Consider the following 26,640-nt stretch of genomic DNA (forward strand, 5'->3'; position numbering starts at 1 on the left):
ATAAGGACAATCATTTTGAATGTTTATATTTTACGGCCTTCCAGGCTTTTGGTCCTTTGAACAGACAGCCTGAAATTTCAAAAAGGAGTCAAGCCTCTAAGAATTAAAATGTGAGCCATGTGTGAATCTTAAATTTTCTAGTAGTCACATTTTAAAATGTACTAAGAAACAGGTGAAGTTGATTGTAATAATTTAACCCAGTATGTAACCATTTTCCTATATGGTCAATATATAATTGGTAAGGAAGTATATATTTTGGGGTACTAAATCTTCGAAGCTCGCTGTGTATTTTACCTTTTCAGCACATTTCAGTTCAGACCAGCTGTATTCCTGATATTCAATAGCCACACATGATCAATAGCTGCCACACTAAAGTGCAGCTCTGAGGTCTAACCTCCCTTACGTCAGGAAGTGGAGGGTCTGAATGTCCCTTTTCAGCCAGAGGTGAGGGAACAGCCTCTTGCTACAAACATCTCTCCTCCGGTCGAAGGGTGGACAAGATGGTGATCCTAGAGAGCATAGAGGACAGCAAAAGAAAATATCCACGGGTAGAGGACTGCTGCCCATCAATAATGGGGCCCCAACAGGAGAGAACACATCTTCAGATCTGTCCACAGCCTTGACCTCCAACATTTAGATATGGAGGAAATAGACTAGAGGCAGACTTATCTTGCTATTTGGCCTTAGCCCTAATGATCAAGCTGTGATTGTCTGTTTCTTCCTGTGATTGGGGGGCTGTGTGAGTAAAAGCACCAATCACATATATACATGTGTACATGTATTCCTGTATGACAAAACATTATCTTACAAAAGATCCAACATTAAATAAGGGGGGAAAATTAGTACCTATAAAGTGCTTTCTTCTTGCAGGTAACTAGGAATCAATCTTTCATTGAATCCTGGCACCCTATCTTCCCTGGGTGCATGTATTAGTTAACTATTGCATAACAAATCACTGAAAACTTAATAGCTCATGATTGAGTTCATCAGCCATTTAGGCTGAACTCAACTGAGCTATTCTTGTCACAACTGGACTCCTTCATGTATGTATGGCCAGCTGCTGGTTGAGTAGGTGGCTCTGCTTCTGGGGATGAGATGGCTATCAACAGTGGCACCTTCCTTCTCCCCGCCATGGTATGTCACCCTCCAGCTGGCTAATCTCATAAAGATAGGAAGGTTCTGATAGCTTGATCTCATAAAGATAGCAAGGTTCTGAGAAAAACAGAAGCATTTAAGACCTTTTGAGCCTAGGCCCAAAACTAGCACAAAAGCTGTCATGTTCACAGTTGATACGGTCTGGCTGTGTCCCCAGCCAAATCTCAACTTGAATTGTATCTCCCAGAATTCCCATGCGTTGTGGGAGGGACCCGGGGAAGGGGGTAATTGAATCATGTGGGCGGGTCTTTCTCATGCTATTCTCATGTTATGAATAAGTCTCACGAGATCTGATGGGTTTATCAGGGGTTTCCACTTTTGCTTCCTCCTCATTTTTCTCTTGCCGCCACAATGGAAAAAGTGCTTTTTGCCTCCCGTCATGATTCTGAGGCCTCCCCAGCCATGTGGAACTGTAAGTCCAATTAAACCTCTTTTTGTTCGCATGTTCAGGAATGTCTTTATCAGCAGTGTGAAAACAAACTAATGCAACAGTTTTCTATAGCCAGAGCAAATAGTGCCAGCTTGATGCAAGGTTTGGGAAACACATTCCGCCTCTTGATGGGAGGAGCTGTAAGAGCACACAACAAAGAGCACAGGTACAGAGAGGAATGAAGAATTGCTGCTGTTTCTGCAATCAGTATTATTCTGCCCTTTCTTGCAGAAGAGGTTTATATTCCTGCTCCAAGTCGAGAACCTTGCCCAAAGCCCCACAGCTACTAAGCAGCTGCGCTGGTACTTAGAATCAACTCTGCCTGGCTCTGCAGCCCTTACTCCTGCATAGACCACACTGCTCATGCAGCTTCCCAAGGCCTGCGAGGTTCTGGAGAGTGACTCTTCTGCAACAGAGGCAGAATTCCTTTTAGATTTGGGCCCATATGGTGCTGTTTACCGTTGGGAATAATCAATCATCTCAAGAAATTGCAGAAGCTTCTTGGAAGGACATGGAATAATTTGGGGGAAATGGCTGATAGATGACTTCAGGAAATCAGAGCCCAGCAACAGAGGAGCAATTTTAAAACACAATGTATCCTATATGTCTGTAAATGCTTTCATTCCTTTTTGGTATTTGTAGGCTGTTTATAATTTTCAACACTGACTAAAAGTACTGTGACTGAAACAAGCTCTTACTCTGAAATCAAGTGACTTAAAGATACATCTGCTGAGAAGACTTTTTTTTTCTGCAGCAATTTATCCAAACAGCTAAGTACATCTTGGAGGTGTCCTTTGATTTTTAACAGAGAAGAGCTATTTTTCAAGCCCCTATGTGGCAAATCTCATCAGTATGCATGGAAAACAGCTACAGTGAATGCGTTCTTTACCCTGAATCAGGTGTTCTCACCCCTCCTGCATGTAAAATCACCTGGGGGGATGGCATTTAGAATTTCCCAAACCCAAGTTGCCACTGACCAGTTAAATGAGAATCCCTGGAGTGGGGCCTGGGCAACATTGTGACTTAAAGGACTCCGGGGGATTAGAGTGTGGCCCAGACCCCAAACCACTGCTGTATTTTTTTTTAACTTTTAAGTTCACGGACACAGTTGTAGGTTTGTTATATTGGTAAACTCACCTCATGGGGGTTTGTTGTACAGATTATTTCATACCCAGGTATTTGTTTTCTGCTATATCCCCAAGACCATGAATCATGTCTGGCAGATAATAAGCATTTCCTAATATTTGTTCAAAAAGGATTTGGCAGTCTTGGGGGGCAGAAGGAGGGGGTGGGGAAAATTTTTAAATAACAATTTTTTTAAAAGGCACAATGTTCTACAACGTCAAATTCTCTTGTATATTCAGGAAAATTGAGGGTTTTTCCTAAAACACGTTGACGTAATAGGAAATAAGATGCAAAATTTGCATGAATGTTTAAGACAAAATCTGAGGTTTCGAAGAGATGTTGTGCTGGGGAGGCTGCGTGCTACAAGCTCCCAAAGCTCTGGGAGGACAAAGCATTCATCCTCCCTCAGCAGAGGCCGTGAGGTGAGAAGCTCTGGGTTGCCCCCAAGCCTTGGACTTTTAATATAGAGTGTTCAGGTCCTTATAGTTTGGGCTCATGGCACAAGCAGGTCACAGGTCTCTGGCTCCCTCTGACCTCTACCCTCCTTACCAAGGGAAAATGTGACCCTCCAAAGCAAGGAACTTGAGGGTGTGGTTCATCCCAGCCCTGGCATCTGCCCAGAGCCTGAGGAGGAAGGAACAATGATCCTCCAGCTACCTCATAGGGCTGGCACAGGGGGTCACTGCCCTGTGGACTGCCCAGCTGTGTTGGGCAACCTGGACCCTATCTGTGGGGATATAAAGAGGAAATACAAAAGTCTCCATGAGGGCACTGAGAAGGTAGAGGCAGGAGAAACCTCCAGGCCTTCACTACCCAGCCTTGGACCCATGGTGGAAAGAGAACATAGTTGGTGATCTTGTGTGCTTACACTCCAGGTGGCACTGTGGCCTCGTTGTGGCTCTGAAAATGAAGATTTGGAAGGAGATCATCACAGCGAATGTTTAACAAGTCCCTACTATATGTCAAATAACTCACCCCTTGCAACAACTTAATAAGCTAGGGATTCATATTAGATATATTTTACAAAAAGGAAACAGAGACATAAAGAGGTGAATTAACTTGCCCAGATCGCACAGCCAATAAGTGGTGGAGGCAGAACAGAATCTACACAGCGTGGCTCTGGAGCCCACATTCATTGATTCAGCAAGTGTTTATTGAGCACCTGCCATGTACAAGGTCTGTGCAATTAAATAGGGCTATAATTAATAATATAAGCATTATAAACCACTAGCACTTTTTAGAGTTAACATTTTCTTTTTTTTTGTAGGTTTGAGGGACAGAACTGTATATACAATAATAGTGAAATTGATCCCACTGCTAATTATGACAGAAATGATCATCCATGTAAACAAGTTGGATGTTTTCTGGGTATTATCTCATGAAATCTTGACAGAAACTGAATGAGGAGGGGGCCAGGCACGGTGGCTCACGCCTGTAATCCCAGCACTTTGGGAGGCCGAGGCAGGTGGATCACTTGAGGTCAGAAGTTTGAAACCAGCCTGGCCAACATGGAGAAACCCTGTCTCTACTAAAACTACAAAAATTAGCCAGATGTGGTGGCAGGCACCTGTTATCCCAGCTACTCAGGAGGCTGAGGCAGGAGAATCACTTGAACCTGGGAGGCAGAGGTTGCAGTGAGCCAAGATCATACCATTGCACTTCAGCCTGGGCAACAGAGCAAGACTCCAACTCAAAAAAAAAAAAAAGAAAAAAAAAAAAAAAAAGGCCACGCGCGGTGGCTCACACCTGTAATCTCAGCACTTTGGGAGGCTGAGGCAGGTGGATCACGAGGTCAGGAGATCGAGACCATCCTGGCCAACATGGTGAAACCCCGTCTGTACTAAAAATACAAAAAAAATTAGCCGGGCGTGGTGGCGGGCGTCTGTAGTCCCAGCTACTCGGGAGGCTGAGGCAGGAGAATGGCGTGAACCCAGGAGGCGGAGCTTGCAGTGAGCCGAGATCACGCCACTGCACTCCAGCCTGGGCGAGAGAGCAAGACTCCGTCTCGAAAAAAAGAAAGAAACTGAATGAGGAGGGAAAGTTGATTGTTCCCATTTCACACAGAAGGAAATTGAGGTTAGGAGGGGTAAAGTAATTTTGCATGGCATGAAGTAGAAATTCGAAGTGTAGGGATTTGAACTTGGTCCTGCCCTTTTCTGAAGCCCCCATGCTCTTGACCACTGTGGACTCAAACCTCATCACCTTGTTTCTCCACTCATTCAACCAATAGATTGGTTTAAATTATCAAATAGGTTGCCACTCATCATGAGCCTCTGTTCCCATTCTACAGGTGGTGAAGCTGCTTGTGGTCCTGATCCTACAGTTCCTGTCCCATGACCAGGGCCAGATCACCAAGGAGCTGCAGTAGCTCGTAGTCAGTGGCAGCCCCATGCGAGCACCCGAGGAAGGTGAGTGAGTGCAGACAGATGGGGCCTGGTGCCCTGTAGCAGTTCCCGGGTCTCGGCTGCCCCACGTCTCATAGGGTGGCCATGCTGGGGGAAGCTTAAGTAGTCACAATACTGGCCTTTTCCTCCTTTTTCCTTCCATCAGAGGGGCTGAGGGATGGGGTGCAGTAGTTGACTTATTTGGATGAAAACCAGTATCTTGTTTCAGAAACCCAAAAGGAATCATTGCTGGCATGTTACCCTAAAGAAAAACAGCCAGACAAGTGCCCAGCGATACTTAGAAAGGTTATTTATAATCCTGCAAAACTTGAAAAGGAAATCCAAATCAGCAGCTTATCAACTATTTTTTTAACATGACTTATAATAAGAAATACATTCTATATTACATATATGTTCTTTATATATGAACAAAAGAATCAACAAAATAATATTTATTTTACAATGTGTAATAAAATCTTATTCTTCATTCGTTTTAAATGCTGTGTGCAATCTAGAAAAGTCCAATAGCAATAATTAAATTATTCATGAAATTGAACATTATCTTGTAATTTAAAATGATCTCAAAATGATCTCTTTGTTTTTGAGATAAAAACATTTTAACAATATACTATTAGAAAAACACTGGCTATGAAAGAAGATACACAGTTGTATCCTATCTGTTTGAAAATAGAGTTTGAAGGAATACATACGCAGAAAAATTAACGTTTCCTTCTTTGTAGTACTTTGCTGCATTGTCTGAATATTGACAGTCAATACACATTCTGAAGCTACATGGCTAACATTGATTGAGGACTCACTGTGTGTGCCAGGCCCTGGGCTCAATGTTCTACATGCATTTTTGTTTCATTTAATCCTCTCCACAACCCAAGATAATAGAGCCAACTCTCATTTTACAGAGATGAAACTGAGGCTCACAGACTGAAAGTTTAGTGCCTGAGGTTGCAGTTAGTAAGAGGCAGAGCTAGAACTGAAACCTACATGTGTTTGACACCCAGTTCATGTTCTGATAGTGGCTTGTCTGCTTCACAGAGCTTGGAGTAGATGGTGCGTGCCTGCTGGGATGGGCTAGATGCCACTGTAGGCAACAAACAGCCCCAGACAATGGAAAAGTACAACACCAAAGACTCCTTTCCTGCTCATGCTGCACATCCACCAAGGCTCTCCTGGGCCCTGTGCTCCACACCCCCTCATCCTGTCACCAGGATAAAGGAGCAGCCTCCATGTGGAATCTGTCAGCTGCTCTAAGAGATGGGGGAGAGGGTGGCCAGTCTCAATGGCTCCCAACTCTTCTGCCTCGAGGCAACACACTTCACTTCCACTCACATCTCCTGGGTCAAAGCAAATCCCGTGGCTACATCCACCTTCAAGGAGTCGGGGGAGAACATGAATTCCTTGCTGGGCTCCATTAAGGCCACCATGTGGTGTCAGCCTGTGCAGGAGACTGTGGGGGGACAGAGGAGGAGAGTGGGGACTTGGTAAGAAATGAAAGCAGGACTAAGTCACCATGATTTGCTTTATCCTCAACCAGGTGGAGTTTGTCCCAGAGCTGCACAAAATCATCACCAGCAAGATTAAACGTCATAAACTTCGGAAAAAGGAGTTTGGTCAGATGTAATCAGCAGTGAACTCAGAACTGACTGAGTGACACTGAACAAGTCAATCCCTGGCTCCCTCAGTTACCCCCTGTGATAGCGGTGAGGATGGGAGCATTGGAAGAGTTGATCTGGAAAGATATCAGGAGTGTGCAAATTCCAACATTGTAGTTCCTTTAAGTTAAATCCAGGCACTATCTTTCCTGCAAGTCCCCTGTTCCTTTTTGATTGCATAGGTGAGAGTACTCAGATTACGGCTGGAGGTCGTCAAATATTGGCTCCCACACAAACAGGGCCCCTGTGTCATGCATGTGTTCTGTGCATTTGCCTGTGCTAAACACTTTCCCAAAACATCCTGGGGCCTGATTCTTCCTCCTTGTTCCAACGGCCCTAGGTGACTCAAGTGCCCATTCAATGACCAGGACACAGAGGTGTCAGAGGGATGCTCCATGAGGCCCCAGGTGCCAGCCTCTGCCCTGCTGGAGCGTGAGGCAAGGGACAGGCTATCGTCTGTCGGGGGCATTGGTCAGCCAGAGTTGGTGACTCTACTTGCTCACCAGACCATCCCAAACCTGCCACCTCTGATGGATCCACTGCCTCTGTGCCTGCTTGTGCTGCTGAGGCTCCAGTGGCTGCCTCAGCATCCCAGCCTAGGCCCAATAACCCTGAACAGGGACCTGCCCCTGGGGACCCACACGTCCTACAGGACTTACTCAGCTGTCCCAGAAGTGCCCAGACCCTCATTCCTATCCACTACCTAGAAGCCCTACCCTCCTGGCCTGCCCTCAGCAGCAGTAAATCATGATTTACTGCTGTCGTCATCATCACTGTCTTTAGTGGCCAAGGACCTTCCAAGGTGCCAGCTCTGGAAGGAAAGATGCCTTTGGGAGGTGATGACACTCAGGTACACAGGTGCTTAACGGATCGCTTCCTCCTATCCTCAGACAGTCTTTGCATGCAGCCATTGGCATTCCCATTGTGTGGAAGGAGAGCAGCCCAGGGTCACACAGCAGGTCAGCAGCACAGCTGGTCTCAAATCCAAGGTGCCTGGCCCTGCCTCCACGAGGGACCTGCCTGCCAGGGAGGTTGACCCTGGCTTTGGGGAGCCTTTCCTGGGCTGCAGGAATCACCTCCCCTGTTTCAGGCCCCAAACTCTGCTCATGTCTCCTTCCGTTCCCTGTCTCTGTTTGGGCTATAACCAAGGTGACCCCAGGAACCCTTCATGGACATCATGGTCCTCTCTGCCATTCACTTGGAAGGTAATCTGACTTCAACCACCCCTTACTTGGTCTCTCCTTTTACAATGAAGACAACCCAAATCTGGAGCTCTGTGTGTAGGCGACAGCATACAAATAGAATTCAATTCCATTGTTTTGTGGTCCCTGTTTTGTTTTTCTTTTGCTTGTTTCTTAGGGTTTCTTCCTATTTATGGTAAAGGTATTGGCATTCCATTGGTAGCATCAATAGAATATTTCCTGTTTACAGTAACTCTGTATCATAATAAATGGTAAAGGGATTTAAAGTAGTGGTTTTAAGCTGCCAGAGGCCTGAGTGAGTTTGAGCACAGTCTGTGTGATCAGGCAGAAGAAGGCCTTTGGGAAGTTCAGCTGAGGACAGGCCCAGGAAAGGTGATGGCCAGTGGCGGTCGGTCCTGTTCACTGGGCCACCGGGTCCTGCCCACCTGCTTGGCACTCCCCACCCATCACTCCTGGTGCTGCCAAGCCCTCTGGGTATTATGGCCCATCCCCCAGGAGAGAAGTGATGAACCTTGTCTCTGGAAATGCACAGATTTCTTGGACATCCCTGGGAGGTCAACCATGAGAGTCAACTTGGTTTCCTTCCCCTCATAAGGGTTCAAAATTTAAAGTCCACTCTCACAGGCAGTAAGATGACATAGATAAGTGACATCATCAGCCCATTTCAGATGTTAAAATGTCTAGTTGAGTTACGGCTGATTTGAGACCACACAACCTTGTGCTACAAAATAGAATTCCCAGGCCAGAGGGAGACATTTTATTGCCATATTATGATCCTATCAATGAGTGCAAAGGCAGTCATGTTTCATTTGGGATTCTTTCTGAGGTTTATATCTTACTTGGAAGGGCACTTTGAATTTCCAAGCATATAAGAATTTTTGGTTAGCTTTTTATCATTCACTTTTGGCACAACTATATGATCAGAAACATGCTACGTGATTTGAGTCCTATGAAATATATTGAGATGTGCTTGATGCACAAAATAAGTAGGGTTAATTTTTGTAAGTGTACCATGCGTGCTTAAAATGAATGTCTCTCCAACAGTTGTTCCCGAGATACAAGGATGATGGACAGATGGCTAGGTGGATGTGATGGGGACGGTTTACTGTTGGGACCTTCAGTATCCTACTGGTGTTTTGTCACTTAGGATATGAATGGCTGAGAGGGGGCGCTGTGGAGCCTCCCACTCTGCTTGTGTACGAGCTTCTTCCGCCATCCTGCCGTCATCTGTTTTTTATGTTAAGCAGCCAGGACTGACCATGAGGAACTCTGGGAGCTCAGGAAGGAAGGAGAGGCCCAGAAGCAGGGACAGGGAGCTGGGTTGGGGAGGACCAGAAATCAGAAGGTCTGCAGACTTTCCAGAGAGGACCTGTCCTTGGGATGGCACGAGGGGGGCCAAGGTGGGGGAGGGGCGCTGGAAGAACATGGGCACCTCGTGGACTGTCCACTATGAGGCACAACCCACCGGGGCCCGGGATTGGTGGAGAGGGAGGACCAAGCCCCGGGGTTGCTGATGGAGCGCCCAGACAGGGGCAGGTTTGGTGGAAACCAGAGCCCTGGTCTCCCTCCAGCTGCTCCGGAGCCTCCCGCTGCCCTTCCCCGCACATCCTGCTGCTCCGCGGATGGACTTTCCCACTGCCCTGTAGCTGAACCTCCCACCAGCGCTTGAGGACTTAGTTTGAACCGCATCCTTTCCCAGACACCTTTCTCCTCCTCCTCCTCCTCCTCCTGCTGCTGCTGCTGCTGCTCCTCCAGGTGCCCAACAGCCCCTCTTCCCTCGCCTTCCCTCGCCTTCCCTCGCCTCCTCTCCCTTCCCTTCCCCAAGTGCGATCCCGCCACCGTCCCCATCCCCATCCCCTTCCCCCCCCAGCCCTAAACCACCCCAACCTCTGTCCTGGCCGCCTCGGGGCGCCCTGAGAGGACCAGGACATGCGGCTGCCGTGGCTGCTCTTTTGGCTCCTCGTGCTGGGGTTTCCCAGCCATCAGTCCAGCCACATGAGTACACTATGGACCCGCGGGTTTCCCTCCTTTCCGTTGGGCTGTCACGGGGCATGAAATGACACAGCTCACGCCCGTAATCCCAGCACTTTGGGGGACCAAGGTGGGCAGATCGCTTGAGTCCAGGAATTCGAGACCAGCCTGGGCATCATAGTGAAAACCCAGCTCTACAAAAAATTCAAGCAATTAGATATGGTGGTGAGTGCCTGTAGTCCCAGCTACTGGAGAGGCTGAGGTGGGACGATCGCTTGGGCTGACTATAATTGCAGTGTATTATGGGCTGCAGCAAAATGCAGTAAATGCAGCGAGATAATCCTAAAGAAAACACCTAAAGCCCCAACCCAACAACCAGTAGGCAACCTCCGGGAAGATTGTGACCCCACAGTACTCAGCCTATGGGTTCAGGGGGAGGGACTGGCGCACTGGGTTCTTTTCTTTTCTTTTCCTATCTTTTTTTTTTCTTTTGCTGTTATCCATCTCCCTTCAACATGTCTCAATCACTTTGTTTTAGGTGAGTTTCTGGGAAAACACATACCACTGAGTTTTGCATTCCACAGCTTCCGTCTTTACCAGAATCCAGTCTCCTTTTGAGGACTCCGAATTCTCTGTTTTCTTGTTAGACCATCTCCTCAAGGATTTCTGCAGGTGAGCACATTGGTGACATATTGCTGTGTGCTTGGGTGAGTACACTGGTGACATGTTGCTGTATTCTTGGGTGAGTACACTAGTGACATGATGCCGTATTCTTGGGTGAGTACACTGGTGACACGTTGCTGTATGCTTGGGTGAGTACACTGGTGACATGTTGCTGTATTCTTGGGTGAGTACACTGGTGATGTGTTGCTGTATTCTTGGGTGAGTACACTGGTGACATGTTGCTGTATGCTGGGGCACGTACACTGGCGACATGTCACTGTATTCTTGGGTGAGTACACTGGTGATGTGTTGCTGTATTCTTGGGTGAGTACACTGGTGACATGATGCTGTATTCTTGGGCGAGTACACTGGTGACACATGGCTGTATGCTTGGGTGAGTATGCTGGTGACATGATGCTGTATTCTTGGATGAGTACGCTGGTGACATGTTGCTCTATGCTTGGGTGACTACGCTGGTGACATGTTGCTGTATTCTTGGGTGAGTACGCTGGTGACACGTTGCTGTATGCTTGGGCACGTACACTGGTGACATGTTGCTGTATTCTTGGGTGAGTACGCTGGTGACATATTGCTGTATTCTTGGGTGAGTACGCTGGTGACATTTTGCTGTATGCTTGCGTGAATACACTGGTGACGTGTTGCTGTATTCTTGGGCGTGTACACTGGTGACATGTTGCTGTATCCTTGCGTGAATACACTGGTGACATGTTGCTGTATTCTTGGGCATGTACACTGGTGACATATTGCTGTGTTCTTAGACAAGTACATTGTTGACATGTTGCTGCATTCTTAGGCAAGTACATGGGTGATACATTCCTGTATTCTTGGACAAGTACACTGGTGACATGTTGCTGTATTCAGAGGTGAGTACACTGGTGATATATTGCTGTATTCTAGGGTGAGTACACTGTTGAAATGTTGCTGTATTCTTAGGTGAGTACACTGGTGACATATTGCTATATTCTTGTTCTTCATGTCTAGCAACTCATACATGTTTACCAGAATATTCCTAAAGGTTCATTTTCACCATTAATTCTACCCAAAACTCGGTTAGCCCTTTTAACAAGCAGATTCAGCTTTTCCTTGTTTCAGGAAATTTTCTTTTTTTGTGCTTAATCACGGCCTCTCCTCCATCTGCCTCTTTTCCTCCCCCTGAAACTCCTGTGTTATTTGCACCTGATGTCCTGGGTCTGTTTTCAAATCTTTTCTCTCATGTTTTCAATTTCTTTGTATTCCTGTCAATTCAAGATTTTTCTTCTTAATCTTCGAGGCCATTAATTTGAATCTTAATGATCACCTTCAATTCATTTGCAACCCTTTTTCAGTAGGCTTTATTTTTTGGAACAATTTCCGCTTCACAGCAAAATTAAGCAGAAAGTGCAAAGAGCTCCCATAACCACCTGACCCCACACATGCACAGCCTCCCCTACTATCAACATGCCACACCTACTATCAACATGCCACACCAGAGCGGTACGTTGCTTACAATCAATGAGCCCATGTGGACACATCATAATCACCCCAAGTCCATTGTCCACATTGGAGTTCACATTCCATGTTGTACATTTTTTGGATTTTGATAAGTATAATGGGAAGAGGACAGGCACTAATCCCCACTCTGTTCTGTGGCTCTTTGTGGTCCAAGTTTTTCTCCAGACCCATCACATTCCAATCTTCTCCCAGACCATGGTCTCCAATGCTGTTACCCAAGTTCTATCCCACCCAGAGTTTCAAGTGAAACCTAAAACCTTATCCACAACCTCACGACCTCTCTGCCCACTGTGCTGCAGAGCAAAGGCTGAAATGGGTTGGAGTGAAAGTCAGCAGGAGAGGTACTATTTACTCAAGCTACCATCTTCCAAGAACATCCTTCAAATTTTAATTCTGAAAGGACATGCAAAATTTATAAATGTTAGTCAACAGAATTCAACAGGGAATCAAAATACATATACACTATAACCAGCTGGATTCATTGCAGGCATGCAAGGATGGTTTAATAGAAGGAAAGCTAGTCCAATAGACAGAAGCAGAGACAACTACGTGGCCATTCTAGGGAGGCCCGGAGATGAATGAGTAACCCAAACACAGATGCTGCTGACTGAGCTGTTAAATTCACCATTTAATCAGGTAAAAGGCTGCCTTTATGAGAAGCAAGGTGCATCTCTGCAGAGATTAGCATATAATTTGCCAATCTGGAGGATACCTCATTGGGACTGGGATCAAAAGTAGGGACTGATGGAGAAACAGAAGAAAAGGAGGGAAATTTTCATGCAAAAGGGAGGAGTTCCAGACAATGGCAGCTGGGCCAGGGGCCTGAGGAAGAAGGCAGCCAATGGGAACCAATGCCCAAGAGCATGGCCAGGAGAATTGGGGAGCAGGGACATCTAGTAAGCAGACTTCAGTTTTCTTTTCAGCAATGTGCTCCTCTTATGCTCTTCTCAAGGTTTAATGTGCATCCCTTAAACAAAGTAGCCTTGTATTAGCAATGATTTGGTGATTACAGAGTGTCTTAGTCCATTATTGCTGTTATAACAGAATATCTGAACTGGGTAATTGATAAAGAGCAGAAAGTTACTCTCTCACAGCCCTGGAAGCTGGGAAGTTCAAGATCAAGGTGCTGTTGTCTTGTGTGGGCCTTCTTACTGTGTCCTCACATGTTGGGAGGCAGAAGAGCAAGAGAGCATGAATATGGTGTCCTCACATGGAAGAAAAGCAGAAGAGGGTGAATGCCTGCCCTCAAGTCCTTATAGTATACTCATCCATTACAAGCACTTCCCCTTAGGACCCACCTCACAACACTCTTGCATTGGGGATGATGTTTTCAACACATGAATGTTGGGGGACACATGCAGACCATGGCAGAGAGAAATCTCTCTTTCCCACCTGGAGTAAAACTGAGCAGGGAACCAAAGTGGGCAACTGGAAGAAGCAGCCTAAGAGGAGTGTACACTCTGAATGGGGAAGAGAGAAAATAACAGCAGAGAGATTTGTGGGATTTTCAGAAATGCTTGAGTAGAGGAAGAGATTCCCTGCAAACACCAGAATGAGATTATATTATTGTTATTTGGATGGTAAAGGAAAAAAAATATTGGCTGAACGTGGTGGTTTATGCCTGTAATCCCAACACTTTGGAAGACCAAGGCAGGAAGATCATTGCAGACAAGGAGTTTGAGACCAGCCAGGGCAACTTGGCAAGACCCCATCTCTACAAAAAATTTAAAAATTAGCTGGGTATGGTGACACACATCTATAGGCCCAGCTACTCAGGAGGCTGAGGTAGGAGAATTCTTTAAGCCCAGGAGTTAGAGGCTGCAGTGAGCTACGATCATGCCACTGCACCCCAGGCTGGGTGTCAGAGCAAGACCTTGTCTTAAAAAAAAAAAAAAGGATCTCATGCCTGTAATCCCAGCACTTTGGCAGGCCGAGGCAGACAGATCATGAGGTCAGGAGTTTGAGACCAGCCTGGCCAGCATGGTGAAACCCCGTCTCTACTAAAAATACAAAAAATTAGCCAGACATGGTGGCATGCACCTGTAATCCCAGCCACTCGGGAGGCTGAGTCAGGAGAATTGCTTGAACGGGGGAAGCAGAGGTTGCAGTGAGCTGAGATTACACCACTGCACTCCAGCCTGGGTGACAGAGCAAGACTCTGTCTCAAAAACAAAAACAACAACAAAAAAATGAATGGCTGTCCTGCTGGATTCAGACATGCATGGCATCTGTAACCTCTTCCTTTTGGCTGATTTCTCCCTTTTGGAAAGGGAATGTTTACCCAATGCCTCTACCATCATTGTATCTTTTTCTTTCTTTCTTTTTTTTTTTTTTTGAGATGGAGATTCGCTTTTCTCACCCGGGCTGGAAGGCAGTGGCACAATCTCACTTCACTGCAACCTCTGCCACCGGGGTTCAAGTGATTCTCCTGCCTCAGCCACTCGAGTAGCTGGGATTACAGGCATGCACAACCACACCTGGCTAATTTTGTATTTTTAGTAGAGACGGGGTTTCTCCATGTTGGCCAGGATGGACTCGAATACTGGACTCAGGGAATTCACATGCCTTGGCCTCCCAAAGTTCTGGGATCACAGGCGTGAGCCACTGCGCCCCACCCCTCACTGTATCTTGGAAGTAAATACCATGTTATGATTTTTACAGGTTCGTAAGTGGAAGGAACTTGGACTTGAAACTTTGGGCTTGATGTTGGAATGAGTCAAGAATTTGGGGGACTGTTGGGGAGACAGGATTGTATTTTACCATGTGAGTAGGACATGAGATTTGAGGGGTCGGGGGATAATGATATAGTTGAGATGTCCCCTCCAAATCTCTTGGCGAAATGTAATCCCCAGTGTTGAAGGAGGGGTCTGTGGGGAGGTGTTTGGGTCATGGGGGTGGATCCCTCATGACTGGCTTAGCACCATCCCCTTGGTGATGAGTGTGTTCACTCAGATCTGGTTGTTCACAAGTGTGTGGCCCCTCCTCACCCCTTGCTCCCACTCTCACCATGTGGTGTGCCAGCTCCTGCTTCACCTTCCACCATGAGGAAAAGCTCCCTGAGGGCCTGCCCAGAAGCCAAGCAGAGATGGGTGCCATGCTTGTGCAGCCTGCAGAACCATGAGCCAATCTAACCTCTTTCCTTTATAAATTATCCAGCCTCAAGTATTTCTTTACACAATACAAAGAACAGTCTAACACACCCGGAAAACTGAGACTGGCATGAGTAAAATATTACTTAATATAATATACATGAATATTTATATTAATATTATGCTTGCAGAAATCCACCAAATCCATCTCCAGGATACATGATAATAAAGAATTTGTTTTCTTCTTTACTTATGTTTCCTATAAAGACCATGGATGAATTTTGAAATCTAAAAACGTAAAATTAATATTATCTGGAGGGATAGACAGGAAAGATGAGAGCACGTGGGCAGAGGCTGTTGCCCATCGGTCACATGTGGTCAGCAAAGAGCAGGTGACCAGCACCCTTGAACTTTGTGAGAAGCACCAGACAGCCTGGAGCTGAGGTTTTAATTGTAGGGGCCAAAACAAACAGGGAAGAAGACAAATTTAGCAAACAAAGAAAGTAGATGCTCAACTGGGCCAGGAGGAAGTCACTAGCAAAGAGGAAAAAAATAGAGCTCTGGAAAAATAGTGTAAACAGTCACAAGGAAAGGACCCTCTGTCCTCCCTGACCTCTGGACAGGTATATAAAGAGCCCAGGCTCAGGGAGCTCCACACCTGTACCTCCCTGTCACCTGCTCCTCTACCTGCTCCACCCTCAATCCACCAGAACCATGGGCTGCTGTGGCTGCTCCGGAGGCTGTGACTCCGGCTGTGGGGGCTGTGGTTCCGGCTGTGGGGGCTGTGACTCCGGCTGTAGGGGCTGTGGTTCCGGCTGTGGGGGCTGTGGCTCCAGCTGTGGGGGCTGTGGCTCCGGCTGTGGGGGCTGTGACTCCGGCTGTGGAAGCTGTGGCTCTGGCTGTGGGGTTTGTGGCTCCAGCTGCTGTGTGCCCGTCTGCTGCTGCAAGCCCGTGTGCTGCTGTGTGCCATCCTGTTCCTGCATCAGCTGTGGCTCTTATGGGGGCTCCAAGCGGGGCTGTGGCTCTTGTGGGAGCTCGAAAGGGGGCTGTGGCTCTTGTGGGAGCTCCAAGGGGGGCTGTGGCTCTTGTGGGGGCTCCAAGGGGGGCTGTGGCTCTTGTGGGGGCTCCAAGGGGGGCTGTGGCTCCTGTGGGGGCTCCAAGGGGGGCTGTGGTTCTTGTGGCTGCTCCCAGTACAGTTGCTATAAGCCCTGCTGCTCCTTCTCAGGCTGTGGTTCATCCTGCTGCCAGTCCAGCTGCTGCAAGCCCTGCTGTTCCCAGTCCAGCTGCTGCAAACCCTGCTGTTGTTCGTCAGGCTGTGGGTCATCCTGCTCCCAGTCCAGCTGCTGCAAACCTTGCTGCTCCCAGTCCAGCTGCTGTGTCCCCAGATGCTGCCAGTCCAGCTGCTGCATCCCCATATGCTGCCAGTCCAGCTGCTGCAAACCGTGCTGCTCCCAGTCCAGCTGCTGCCAGTCCAGCTGCTGCCAGTCCAGCTGCTGTGTCCCCAGATGCTGCCAGTCCAGCTGCTGCAAGCCCTCCTGTTGCTCCCAGTCCAGCTGCTGAGTCCCCATGTGCTGCCATTGCAGAATCTGAGGCCTGACTGCAGACCCCATGTGGCTCCAGCAGATCCAGGATGCCTTGAAAGTGATTAGTGCCTAATATCTGAGCCACAGACTGCAGATCTGAGCCGAGGCCCAGCCCCAGGAGCTGCATGTCCCTCCCCTCCCATCACCTGGCCCAGCCCCGGGGCCTTCCCTGGACCTTGCCTGTGCTGGTCTCACTGCCAGCCCTACACTGGCCCTGCTGCCAGCTCTCAATAAACTGGTTTCTGACCCTGGCTCTGTCCCCACGATGCTTTCTGCACACACTCCAATGGGAAATCCCACGTGGGGTGCAAGTGATGGGGGTAGGAGTGGGTGAAATCTCCTATTCTGAAGGTAAATTTGACAATATTCACTAAAATTTCATAGGTGTCGCTGTTATTTTCCTTGCTTTGGTGACATTATTCAATACAGTTATGAAAGAGAATGAAAAAGAATGTACAACAACCCAAAAGATAAGGCCAAATTATCATTATTTCTGATGGTTCCATTGGACACCTAGAAAGAAAAACACAAAAAGTCAAATGAAAAATACTCCAAAAGTAAGTGAATTCAGTGAGAGGGCTGGGTACATAATTAATATGTAAAATCAGTAATCTCTTTCCACACACAACAAACACACAAAACCCCTTGAACACAAACTTTGTAAGAAAGTTTAAAAAATCTATATGAAGAAGCTGCACTTCTAATACTAAAAAGTAGAAACTGCCCAAAAGCCCATTAATAGTAGGAAAAAAAGTCAGTATGGTAAATTCACTGAGTAAAATACTACATGGCAATGAGAATCTCACAAACATGATATTGAATGAAAGAAGACAGACAAAGGTGCACCTGTTCAACTCCAACCAGAAGCACGAAGAAGACCACCTGATGGATGCCACAGGGTGGGGATGGGCTCCTTGGGAGGAGAGAATGGAAGGGGACTCAGAGAGAGCTCGGGAGTCTGGCGATGTCTGTTGCTAAATCTGGGTGCTGCTGATGTGTGGCTGAGTTTGCAAAACTTCATCAATCTGTCATTTTATGTGCATTTTCTCCATGAAATTCTACTTCAATAAAAGTTTTAACAAAAATGTCTTTGAACATCTATGTGGAGAGAACTTTAAAATGCTGACAGAAAAAAATGTTGGAAATAAATGAATAGAAAATATTTATTTGATAGGAATTTTAATATTACTATAATTAAGTCAATTCTTTCTAAATCAATTTATACATTTAATGGGATCCAAACAAAAATGTTGAGAAGATTTTACAAACTAGATATACTAATTAAAACATTCATACAGAGAAAACAGGCAGGATGGGTATGCACAGTGGCTCACCCCTGTAACCCCAGGGCTTTGGGAAGCTGAGGTGGGAGATTTGCTTGAAGCCAGGAGTTCAAGACCAGCGAAGGAAACATGGTGAGACCTCATCTCTACAAAAGAAATTCTTAAACATTTACCGGTCATGGTAGTGTGCACCTGTAGTCCCAGCAACTTGGGAGGTTTACGCAGAAGGATCGCTTCAGCCCAGGAGTTTGAGGTTACAGTGAGCTAGGATCCTGCCACTGCACTGCAGCCTGGACAACAGAGGAAGACCCTGTCTATACAGAAAAAGAACCCAAACAAACAAGCAAAAAAGCATGAGTAAACAGCCAGGAAAATCCTAAAGTGAAAGGGGACCAAATATAAAAACATATTTTACAGTTATGGTAATTCAACCACCTTCACACAATCACATGAAAATCCAACAGATAACTGCAAAAGAATAGAAACACCAGGCAGAAAACCAAATAGGAGAATTTTCACATGCTAATGACAGGATTTAAATTTGTTAAGAAAAAAAATTATCACCTAAATGAGGTTAAAACAATCATATAAGAGCTAATAAGATTAAAATTAGATCCATACCCTACCCTTACTATAGAACTGTGTTACAAGCCGAATAAAGACTTAATCAAAAAATAAAAATATTAAATAATGAAAACAAAAGAGAAATTTTTAAATAATATTGCAGTTGACTAGTTCTTTCTTCGCATGACACAAAACCCAGCAGCCCACAAAAGAAAAGACTAGTGAATATGTTAAAAAGAGAAAATCTCTGGATGCTGCATGGTAGAAAATATATATATATACATGAAAAGACAAATCTCATTAATATTTGAAGCATTGTTTGGAATAAATTTTTAAAACCTAACAGAAAGGTGCCAGCAAAATGGCAGACGAGGGAACTCCAGGCCCTCATTCTCCCGCAGAGTCACCGTTATCAACAATATACACAGCAGAATACCATTGTGAGATGCCAGCTGAGAAGCTACAACATCAAGACCAACCGAAAACCATGTTCTACAGAAAGGGGTGAGAAAGCTTGTGGAATTTTGTATGTCCATCCTTTCTCCTCCCCCATCCAACCTGGTGTTGTGCAACTGAGAGGAATTCGGAGACCCTGCCTCAAGACGGGAACAAAAGAGTCAGCTGAGCATCCAGGGTTCTGGCAGCCCGGGGTCTGCCTGAGGAACTGGTATGTGTCTCACCTGACTCCAAGCACTGCTAGGCTGGTGGCCTTTCTCGGAAGCTCCTGAAAAAAGATACAACCATCACAGCATATTAAAGCTCAGCTCCTAAGACAGTTGCCAGAGGGGAGAAAGATTATGGGCTTCTGAGAAGAGGCATGGGAAAGCAGCTTAGGGAATTCGAGATAAATAAAAAGCACACATACACAAGCCCAAAGAAGACACATACTCAGAAAAAGCTTGACAGGTCCTGGAGTCTCTAGCTGTGCTGACTGGTGAAGGGCTTCCTCTGCATGAAGCCAGTACAGAAAGATAGGGAGACGTGTTTGGTTTTTTTTTTTTACTCAAGTCTCAACAATAACAATAACAACAAAAATCACGAGGCATACAAAAACAAAAACAAACCAAAACAAACAGGAAAACCAGACCCTATCAAAGGAACAACAACAAAAAACCTCCAGAAACCGATCTTAAAGACATGCAGATCTATGAGCTGCCTGATAAAAAATTCAAAATAACAGTCAGAAGATGATCAATGAGCAAACACAGATGAACAATTAGACGCAATCAGGAAAACAATGCACGAACATAATGAGAATAACAGCAAAGACACAGATATTATCAGCAAGAACCAAACATAAATTCTGGAACTATAAAATACGATAGCCAAACTGAAAAATGTACTAGAGAAGTTCAACAGCAGACTTGATGAGGCAGAAGGGTGCAGCAAACTGAAAGACGGACCATTAAAATCATCATGTCAGAGCAGCCAACATTTAAAAAGAATGAAAGAAAGTGAAGAGAGCCCAAGGGACTTATGGGAGGCTAGGAAGTGGAATAACATACACATTATGGGATTCCGAGAGAGAGAAGAGTGAGAAAAGGGAAAGAGAGCTTATTGGATAAAACAATAACCAAAGACTTCCCAAATATTAGGGAAAACATGGACATACACATTCAAGAAGCCCAAAAAACTTCAACCAGAATAAATCTAAGGAGACCCACACTGACTCACTTTATAAGTAGAGTGCCAGAATTCTAAGAAAAATAATCTATAAAGCAGCAAGGGAAAGCAACTCATCACACACAAGGAAGCTTTCAGGCAACTGTCTGCAGATGTCTCAGCAGAAACCTTGCAGTCCAGAAGGGAGTAGGGTGATATATTCAAAACGCTGACAGAAAAAAAGCTATCAACCAAGAATATTGTCCATCAAAATTGAAGCGGAAATTAAGGTTTTCCCCGTAAATAAAAGCTGAGGAAGTTCACTATTACTTGACCTACTCTGCAAGAAGTGCTGAAGGGAGTCCTTCAAGGTGAAAGAAAGAATACTAGACAGGAATATAACAATATAAATTCCTCCAATAAAGGTAAATACATAGAAAAATATAGTAACATGCATTAATGTAATTTTGGTACATAAATTCACTTTTAATGTATGACATTTAAATGAAGAAACACAAAAATTAAGTAGAAAGCCACTTAGTGGATATATAACATGTAAACAAATATGTATTTTGTAACATCAATAACATGAAGTAGAGAGGGTGCAGCTATGTAGTAATATGGTTTTGCGTATGGTTGAAGTTAAATAGCTCTGAGTTTGAAAAAGAATGTCATTACTTTATTACATCTTATGTGATTACAATGGTGACTACAAAGAAAAATGATCTCTGGATATTTTTCATATAGATATACAGAGCCACAGAGAGAAGACAAATAAGGAAATAAAAGACTTGAACAGCACTATAGTGAAACTAGACCTAAAAGACATATACAGATGACTCCACCCAACAGCAGCAGAGTATACCTTTCTTTCAGGTGCACATGGAACTTTCTCTAGGATAGACCATATGTCCAGTCACAAAATAAATTTCAACATATTTTAAATGTTGGAATTACATGGTGTTTTCTCCAAGCACAATGGAATAAAACTAGAAATCCATAGGAGAAGGAAAAACGGAAAATCCACAAAGATGTGGAAATTAAACAGCACACTCTTAACCAATGAGGCAAAGAAGTCAGAAGAGAAATACCTAGAGACAAACGAAAGTGAAAACACAACATACCAAAACTTACGGATGCAGTACAAGCAGTGCTGAGGCAGAAGTTTATAAGTATAAACACACACATTTAAAAAGAAGACAGATCTCAAGTTAAGACCTGTGGATGCAAAAAGGCAAACTCTGTCAAATATCTGTGGAGGTTTATTCTGAGCCAAATATGAGTGACCGTGACCCAGGACACAGCCTCCAGAAGTCCTGAGATCGCCACAAGGTGGTTGGGTTACAACGTGGTTTCGTATGTCTTGGGGAACAGAAGTTACAGGCCAAAACATATATCAGTGATGAGCCCCTTTTCACCTGCTTATTAGCCATTTGTGTCTCTTCTTCGGAAAATGCCTATCTAAATCCTCTGCTAAGTTTTTAATAGGATTATGTGTTTGAGTACTAAGAATTCTTTATGTCTGGATGCAAGTTCATTATCAAATATACAATTCAGAAGTAGTTTCTCCTAGTCTGTTGATGTCTTTTTATTTTCTTGATAGTGCTCTGAGAAGCATAAGAACTAGGCCGGGCACAGTGGCTCACACCTGTAATCCCAGCACTCTGGGAGGTGGAGATGAGCAGATCACGAGGTCAGGAGATCAAGACCATCCTGGCTACATGGTGAAAACCTGTCTCTACTAAAAATACAAAAACATTAGCCGGGCAGGGTGGCGGGTGCCTGTAGTCCCAGCTACTCAGGAGGCTGAGGGAGGAGAATGGCGTGAACCCGGGAGGCAGAGCTTGCAGTGAGCCAAGATCGAGCCACTGAACTCCAGCCTGGGCAACAAAGCAAGACTCCATCTCAAAAAAAAAAAAAAAAAAAAAAAAAAAAGAAGCATAAAAACCATTAGTTTTGATGTAGTTAGTTAATCTAGTTTTTCTTTTTTCTCCTTGTGCTTTTGGTGTCATTCTCTAAGAGCCATTGCATAATCCAAGGTCATAAAGACTTAATCTGTTTTTATTTTAACAGTCCTCTAGTTTTGGCTTTTACAATTAGGTCATTGAGCTAATTTTTTATGTTTTTGTCTTGTTCGTTTGTTTGGTATATGGTAAGAGGTAAAGGTCCAAATTCACTCTTTTGCATGTGGACATCCAGTTGTCTCAGTGGCATTGTTTGTTGAAAAGGTTCCTTTTTTCCCATGGAATTATTTTGTACTCTTGTTGAAAATGCATAGACCACAACTGTGAGGCTTTATCTCAAGGGTCTCAAACCTACTCCAGTAATGCATCTTTCTATCTTTAGACAAGCGCCATGCTGCCTTGATTACTGTTTGCTTTGTAACCCATTTAGAAATTGGAAAACATGAGCCCCCAACTTTGTTTCTTTTTTTCAAGGTTGTTTTAGCTATTTAGGGTTCCTTGAATGTTTACATAAATTTTAGAATCAGCTTGTCAATTTCTGCAGAAAGGAAACCTGGGATGTAATTGCATTGAATTGGTAGGTCAAGTTTATTAGAGTATTTCAATCTTCACAATATTAGGTTTTCCAATACATGAACATGGGATTTTCCCCCCATTTGCTTTGGTCCTCTTTAACTTCTTCCCGTGATGTCTTGTGGTGTTAAGTGTCCAAGTCTTGCACTTTTTGGTTGCTTGTATAACTAGGAATTTTTTTCTTTTTGATAGAATTATTCCTTTACATGCTGCTTCTATTGCTCATTGATGGTTGTAGAAACACAGCTGACTTTTGTGTATAGGACTTGTGCCCTGAACTCTGTTGAGCTCATTTATTGGGCATAATAGTTGTGTGTGTGTGTGTGTGTGTGTGTCCCTTAGGATTTTCTACATACAACATGAGGTTTTCTGAAAGTAGAGATACTTTTGCTTAGTTTTTTCCTGCATGGATGCTTTTTATTTTGTTTTCCTGTCATAGTACTCTGGCTATAGCTTCAGTGAAATATTGCATAGAAGTGGTGAGTGTGGACATTCTTTTCTTGTCCCTGATCTCAGGGGGAAATATCCAGGTTTTCACAGTTAAGTATGGTGTTCACTGTGGGTAGATGCCCTTTCTCAGGCTGAGAAAAGTCCCTTCTGTTTCCTCCCTGTGCCAGACCAAAGCTGGGAAGCCTGTGAGTTGTCAGAGAACACTTGGATTCCTCCTCACTCTGAGCCCAGAAATGGAGGGCACACATGAGCCTGTGCTCAGCTACATTGTCTCGGGTCCCTGAAGCAGCAGAGTTTCCAGTGTTATCCTAGAGAGCATCTCAGAGACACAGCTCATTCTAGACTCACTTACCCCTCTCCTAGCTTGACCCCCACTCTGAGGCCTGGCTGGGCATAGAGACCATCCATTATACCCCTTCCTAGGTACTGAGGGCAAAGATCTACTTCTCCCCCAAGCATATCCTCCCATGGGGAAGAAGTAGGAGTCTACAATTCCAACGAAGACAGACTGAATCCCAGTGAGACACAGCTGGGACTCCCTGTGTACTAATGAGAAATCCTCACTCATTCACTCATTCATTCACTCGACTTCATTCATTCATACATACTGCTAGTGATTCCTTCATTAACCAGTTCAACAACTGTTTCTGGAATGGGAGCTGGGCCTGGTACACAGTTACAGCACTGAGAGCAATAAGCTATCAGGGAGGGAGGGAAAAGACATATGGCCAGTTTGCCAATGAGACAGAGGCTGTAAGAAAAGTCAGTGAGACCAAGGCTGAGGGGTGGAGAATTTATTTAGTGCTGCACCCAGATGCATTTTAGATTTCCATAGATACATGTGATCATTTGGGTTGTAGGACATCCATCTGTAAATGCCTTGGAGCTCCTGGCAGGCACAGGAAAGAAAGGTTTGCTATCTCGCATGGAATTATTAAGAAGGGGAATTCCAGGCTCCTCCTTGGCGTGAGGGCTGCCTCCAGGGTAGTCTGGCTCAGACATATGGAGGCATGTGGGAAGGAGGGGCAAAAGTGCCTGGGTGTTGTGATATCCTTATAGGGAATGGGCAGGGAGTGGTTCATTCCATTTCCTCGGGGGCTGGAAAAAGAGGCCCTGAGCCAAGGGAGTCATTGTTCAAATCTGGAAGAGGATGTGCTTCACTGGTAGTCACTTGTTGGGAAGCACAGATTTTCAATAGCACCTGAGGTTTCCCACTACAGCCTCAGATCTTGCACTGGCAGCATACGGGGACACAGCAGCTAGACTGGGAGCAGCAGGGCTTGCAGTAGCTAGACTGGCAGCAGGATGACCCACAGCCTGAGGAGGAGGAGCAGGGCTTGCAGTAGCTGGACTGGCAGCAGGATGACCCATAGCCTGAGGAAGAGCAGCATGGATTATAGCAGCTGGACTGGCAGCAGCCACAAGAACCGCAGCCCCCCTTAGAACCCCCACAGGAGCCACAGCCCCCCTTGGAGCTCCCACAGGAGCCACAGCCCCCTTTGGATCCTCCACAGGAGCCGCAGCTGGAGTAGGAACAGGCTGGCACGCAGCAGCACACGGGCTTGCAGCAACAGACAGGCACACAGCAGCTGGAGCCACGGCTCCCACAGCCAGAGCCACAGCCCCCACAGCCGGAGCCACAGCCCCCACAGCCGGAGCCACAGCCCCCACAGCCGGAGCCACAGCCCCCACAGCTGGAACCACAGCCTCCAGAGCAGCCACAGCAGCCCATGGTTCTGGTGGGTTGAGGGTGGAGCAGGTAGAGGAGCAGGTGAGAGGGAGGTGCAGGTGTGGAGTCCCCTGAGTCTGGGCTCTTTATATACCTGTCTAGGGTCAGGTGGGTCACAGGGGCCCTTCCTGGTTCCTCCTAAAGTTCTTTCCCCAGGAAACTTGTGTGTCATTTAAAATAACAAAAATACTGTGTTGCCTTGTGACACATTTCCTCCTCCTACATAGTTTTCCTCTCTAAACCCTCAGGGCCCAAGTCCTCCCCTCCGCAGACCCCCACAAATGAGTGGAGCCTGGTCTGTTTCTGCCCCGCCCTGAGACCCCAGCCTTCTGCCCCTCTTTTCTCTTCCCCTCGGGCCATTGCTCTCACCGCCTGTGCTCCCCAGGGCTCTGTCCCCACTAGGTAATGGGGCGCTGTGAGTTCCCTTTTCTCTCCTTCACTTTTCTGCCCCTGCTTCCTGCAGTGTTGATCTTTCTCTCAATGCTCTCTAAAGGACTGGAATGCCTGGGGCTCCTCCCAGGTCTCCTTCCTGTCCAGCTTTCCTGGTTGAGCAACTGGATGCCTTGCGGGGAGGTCCTCAGCTCTCCTGCCCTGCTCATTTCCAGAGGGCAGCACCTGGCTCCGTACCCGGCAGGAGACTCACGACCTCCCGGGTCTCAGATCCACTGTCCTCCCTGCCGGGGCCTTAGGGAGTTCCCGCCCAAACCCTCCAAAGAGAGTCATGGGAGGAGGTGGCGGGTGGTCGTGGACCTGGACTCTGGGAATCCAGGATTCTTGTCTGACGCACCAGCCCTCGGGCATGGCTTCGCATTTCCTCCAATGTCCAGCAGGCCTCTCCCTGCCATGGTGCAGTCTGTGCCTCCCCATCCCGCAGGCCTGGCAGCAGCCAGGGCCTCGTCTCTTCCAGGAAGGGCTCAGCACTACCCGGAGCTCAGTTCCTTGGAGTATCTCTGTGTCCTCGCCTCTGGTGGGCTGTAAAACTATCTGTGCCCTCGTGGATGTTTTTCGGTTTATCTGGCTCATTTTAATTGATGTGATGAGAGCAATGGTCTCTGGTGACTTTCTGTGTTTGAGTCAGAGCAGAATCTCCATTGTCTCACACACACACGCACACACACACTCACATAGACACGCACAGGCACAGACACACATTCACATAGACACACACATTCACCGACACACACTCACACAAATTGGAAATTGTATTACAGAAGAGAAAAGGGATGCACTATTGTGAAGGAAGCCATGCCTCTCAAAATCAAGATGTGTCATGAACACAGCAGGTCGCCAACCTGCGGCAGACACAGAGTGTGGGGGCTCCAAAGGAGGCTGTGACTCCTGCAATGGCTCTAAGGGGGGCTGTGGTCCTTGTGGCTGCTCCCAATGCAGTTCCTGTAAGCCCTGTTGCTGCTCCCCAGGTTGTGGGTCATCCTGCTGCCAGTCCAGCTGCTTCAAGCCCTGTTGCTCCCAGTCCAGCTGCTGAGTCCCCAAAGGGAAGAAGAAGCCAGAACAGTCAGGGAGCTGACAGGCAGACTGGAGCCTGGGGAAGCTGGGCTCTCTAGAATGGCAGGAAGGACAGAGACACTGTCCAGTAGCCTCCTGCAGCCAGACCCGGTGGAGAACAAAACCTTAACCATGCTGAATTTCACTTCTGAACCAGAAGAGCCCAGAGTGTACGCATGGATAGAAACACT

General features: G+C 46.2%; 1 protein-coding gene, 1 long non-coding RNA gene and 1 pseudogene across 2 annotated transcripts; 2 read left to right on the forward strand and 1 right to left on the reverse strand.

Moving 5' to 3' along the window:
• The first annotated feature begins 9,275 nt into the window (after nucleotides 1-9,275).
• On the forward strand, nucleotides 9,276-14,438 carry LOC129048563 (uncharacterized). Its single transcript, XR_008510989.2, has 3 exons — nucleotides 9,276-9,363; nucleotides 9,535-9,718; nucleotides 10,473-14,438. It is a non-coding gene; the product is annotated as an uncharacterized LOC129048563 (long non-coding RNA).
• Nucleotides 14,439-15,663: 1,225 nt separating this feature from the next.
• On the reverse strand, nucleotides 15,664-16,766 carry LOC100433542 (CLK4-associating serine/arginine rich protein-like). The gene is made up of 3 exons (XM_054524477.1): nucleotides 16,666-16,766; nucleotides 16,265-16,601; nucleotides 15,664-16,180 (listed from the first exon to the last, which is right to left on the reverse strand). The coding sequence occupies exons 1-3, from the start codon at nucleotides 16,764-16,766 to the stop codon at nucleotides 15,710-15,712; spliced, it is 909 nt and encodes a 302-aa protein (XP_054380452.1). The 3' UTR covers nucleotides 15,664-15,709.
• An 825-nt stretch (nucleotides 16,767-17,591) lies between these two features.
• On the forward strand, nucleotides 17,592-25,924 carry LOC112135554 (uncharacterized; annotated as a pseudogene).
• Nucleotides 25,925-26,640: the final 716 nt, after the last annotated feature.

Source organism: Pongo abelii, chromosome 9, assembly GCF_028885655.2.
Source record: "Pongo abelii isolate AG06213 chromosome 9, NHGRI_mPonAbe1-v2.0_pri, whole genome shotgun sequence".
Classification (NCBI taxonomy): Eukaryota; Metazoa; Chordata; class Mammalia; order Primates; family Hominidae; genus Pongo; species Pongo abelii.

Coding starts and splice junctions, on each gene's coding strand:
- LOC100433542 (XM_054524477.1), bottom strand. CDS start 16,766: ATGGGGACTCAGCAGCTGGACTGGGAGCAACAGGAGGGCTTGCAGCAG. Junction 16,602..16,665: donor GACTGGCAGCAGCTGGACTG/GCAGCAGCTGGA, acceptor ATGGGGATGCAG/CAGCTGGACTGGCAGCATCT. Junction 16,181..16,264: donor AGAGCCACAGCCCCCCTTGG/AGCTCCCACAAG, acceptor AGCCACAGCTGA/TGCAGGAACAGGATGGCACA.